The sequence below is a fragment of the Monoraphidium neglectum genome, assembly GCF_000611645.1.
Source record: "Monoraphidium neglectum strain SAG 48.87 unplaced genomic scaffold scaffold05251, whole genome shotgun sequence".
Lineage (NCBI taxonomy): Eukaryota > Viridiplantae > Chlorophyta > Chlorophyceae > Sphaeropleales > Selenastraceae > Monoraphidium > Monoraphidium neglectum.
The window spans coordinates 1-3410 of NW_014008379.1; the positions used below are offsets into that span (position 1 = coordinate 1).

A 3410-nucleotide genomic window follows, 5' to 3' on the forward strand; every position below is an offset into this window, starting at 1 on the left:
CGCCGGAGCCGGCCGGTGAGCCCGGCAGCTGCGCCGCGGCGGCCGCGGTGGCGGCGGCCGCGGCGGCGGCGGCGTCCGCAGCGCCGGCGCTGTCGAATGCGCCGCTGGCGAGCAGCACGGCGGCGGAGGGCGAGTCGGAGGCGGGCGCGGCGGCGGAGGAGACAGGTGCCGGCGCCGGCGCCGGCACGGGCTGGAGGGGGCATCCAAGGGCGCACAGCACGCCGAGCACGACCTGCTCTGTCGCTCCAGCCAGCTGCTCCTGCGACGTGTGTGAGGATGTGATTGTCAAGCATCCTCATTTTAGTTCCCAGGCGAGGCAGCAGAGCACAGGAGGGAGGGGGTTTGAGTGTGAAGGGCAGCAGGTGTGGCGCCTGGGTGAGGGAATGAAGGCGGGCCTGAAGCGCGGGCGATCCAGCATTACAGAAGATTTAAAACAGGAGTCGCCTTGAATTCAAATACAAAACAGCCATCCAGAAAGGTGACCACAAGACTGCCAAGCCTGTGCTTGCGCCACCCGCGCACCTGCACCGAGACGCTCAACCTCACCACCGGCCGCAGCCCCGCGCGCCCGCCCGACTCCGCCAGCTGCTGCCGCAGCGCGCGCAGCAGGCCCAGCAGCCCGACCAGCGCCACGTGCGGCGCCGGCGCCGGCAGCGCGGCGCGCGTCGCGCCGGCTGCCGCGTCGTCCTCGACCGCCGGCGCCGGCAGGCCGCGGCGGGCGCGCGCGCGGTCGTACAGCCGCAGCGCGTAGCGCTGCAGGGGCAGGACGCCGGTGGACCAGGCCGCGTCGATCAGTGTTGAGTAGGTCGGGCCCTCCACGTGCTGGCCGCCTTGCACCATCATCTCCAATACGCCCTGCGCCTCCCTGACCTTGCCCAGCTGCGGCGGCAGCCAAGGACAGGGCAGGTCCGGGTTGGGGGGCGGGGAACGCGCGCGCGCGCAGGGTCAGACGCGTGTTTTGCGCGATGATTGGGATTGCGGCGCGGCCGAGGCGAGCTCGACGGCATCGACTGGCGCGCCTAAGGGCCGTGCGCAGCCGCAGGGGATGTGCAAACGGGGCGGCGCGAGCACCCCGCGGCGGCCTCGGGCCCGGCGACGTCCGAGCCGCAGCCGTGGCGAGCACGTGCACCCCTCTACTGATTACGCATCGGCGTCACCCGGGTTCGATCCTGGCTCACCTGGCAGTATATGCGCACGAGGGCGTTGAAGGTGCTGGTGTCGGGCTTGCAGACGCCGTAGAGCCACTCAAACAGCTCCTCGGCCTTCTGGGGCTGGCCGCCTGGGTCAAACGGGGGGTCAAACGGTCAAATGGGGGTCAAAGGGTCAAATGGTTGAAGGTTGTAATAAAAGGGCTGAGGGTTGTTCAGGGGGGTGAAAAGGCGAGGGGTTGGGGATGTTGAGGGGTGATGGTGGTTGGAGGGTTGAGGAGTGGTGGTGGGTGGAGGTTTGATGGGTTTAAGGTGGGCGGTTCAGAAGGGCGGGTACATGGGTGTTTGCAGGGAGGCTGCAAGGCGCAAGACCGCAACTGGGGGGCGGGGGCTCGTTGCGTGGCAGCCGCAGCAGAAGCGCCAGCTGCCTAAAAGACGGGCGGTGGGCGCGGAATGGATCGGGGCTGGGGGGCAAGCGGCTCCCAATCAAGACGCGCCAGCCACGCTTTCAGGAGCCGCAACCCCGATTGCCGCGACAAAGCCCGCGCGCGTGCCGGCCCGTGTGCCCGCACGCTTGACGCCTTGGTGGACGCCGTAACAAGAAAACACTCTCCACAGTAGCTTGGGCCTGTTTTGACCCGTTCCGTGTAATTGCCCACGCACCTTGCATGCACGCGCTGATGGCAGAGTTGAAGCAGGCCGTGGTGGGCTTCAGGCCGTCCCCCTGCATGCGGCGCAGAAGGTCAAGGGCCAGGTCCCATCTGGGGGGCGGGGGTTGGTAGTTGAGGAGCGATTCGAGGTGAGAAGGGGCCCAGGGTTCCGTGTCGTTGAGAGTGCCGAAAGGGCCAAGGCGGGCGCACTGCAAAGCAGCGAAGGGCTGGGGCCAGGAGCCTATGAGGGATGCACTTGATGTGTGCGCGGATGGCGCGCACTTGTGGCGGCATGAAGCGGCGGACGCGCCGGGAGCGGGGAGCGGCGCACCTGCCCGGCTGCTCGCACGCCGACAGCAGGGCGGCGTAGGTGGTGACGCCCCTCTCCACGCCCTTGCCGGCCGCGGTGCCGAGCAGCGAGAGCGCGGCGGGCAGCTGCCCCAGGCGCGCGTATGCACAGACCGCCGCGTTGTACGTGGCAGGCATGGGCTCGGCGCCCCTCTTGAGCATGCGCTCGTAGACAGAGAGGGCCTGGCGGTGCACGGGCGGTGCGTGTGTGCGAGGAGGACGGTGGGTGGGTGGGTTTCAGGCGGGGCGGACGCGGCAGGCTTGTGGCAGGTACAGCAGTTGGGTAAGGATGAACTTGAGGGTTGGCGCGTGGATGATCAGGGTGTCGGCTGGCGGCGGTTGAAGGGTGGCGCGTGGGAGCGGCACTAAAGCATCAAGCAGCATCAAGACCCATGGAGGCACGGACTGATCATCAATCTGTTCTAGGATAGAATGCATAATGTAACATTGGGAAAGATCTGGTGAGGCCGGGGACGCTGGCAGCTGAATCAAGGAGACAAAGTGAGGCCAAGCAACGTGCACGCACGCAAATAGCACAGCTGGCATGTGTGGAGGGAGGCCGTCAGGAAGCGGCCGGCCGGGCACAAGGGGGGAGGGTGCGCACGAATGTGGCTTTTGGAGCCATGCTGGCAAAGCGCGCCAGGCGAGGCCGCGGGGGCAGCGGGTGGGTGGCCACGAGCTGTCGCGCTCGTGGGCTCGTGCGCGCGCGCTCACGCGCACCTGTGCGTAGTGGCCGCTCATGTTGCAAGCGGCGACGACAGTGTTGTAGGTGCGGGGTTCAGGGGAGATGCCCTGCACAGCGGGGGGTGGTTTCATTCAGGGGGTTGAGACGCCGGGTCGGCCAACTGTCAGGCAGCTGGTTTGAATTTGACAGGGTCGTGCGGTGCACAGTGTGCAAGCAACAACTGTAGCCGGCGATGATCTGCATGGCAGCCTCCCGCAGAGTCCACGAGCAGCGCCACGACCGCATGCAGCCGGCGCGTCGCCCGGGCGGTCAACATCTACCTTGGTCAAACACTCGTACCACCATCATTACCACCACCACCAACCGCCAGCACCACCAGCAGCAACAACAGCAACAACAGCAACCACTGTTATCAAGTTTGAGGCCCCACCTGCATGTCCAGCTGGTCCAGCACGGCCATGGCCTCGGCCCAGTGGCCGGTCTTGGCGTACACGTCCAGCAGCGTGTTGAAGGTCACGAGGTTAGGCGCGACGCCCTCGGACAGCATCTGCGGGGCAGGGGGAGGCGGCGGCACGGGGC

General features: G+C 67.4%; 1 protein-coding gene across 1 annotated transcript; it reads right to left on the reverse strand.

Moving 5' to 3' along the window:
* Window positions 1-417: 417 nt before the first annotated feature.
* On the reverse strand, window positions 418-3378 carry MNEG_15350 (Pentatricopeptide repeat-containing protein; the record flags this gene model as incomplete). Its single annotated transcript, XM_014036179.1, has 6 exons — window positions 418-879; window positions 1179-1279; window positions 1812-1909; window positions 2130-2329; window positions 2867-2938; window positions 3262-3378. The coding sequence occupies 6 exons, from the start codon at window positions 3376-3378 to the stop codon at window positions 418-420; spliced, it is 1050 nt and encodes a 349-aa protein (XP_013891633.1).
* Window positions 3379-3410: the final 32 nt, after the last annotated feature.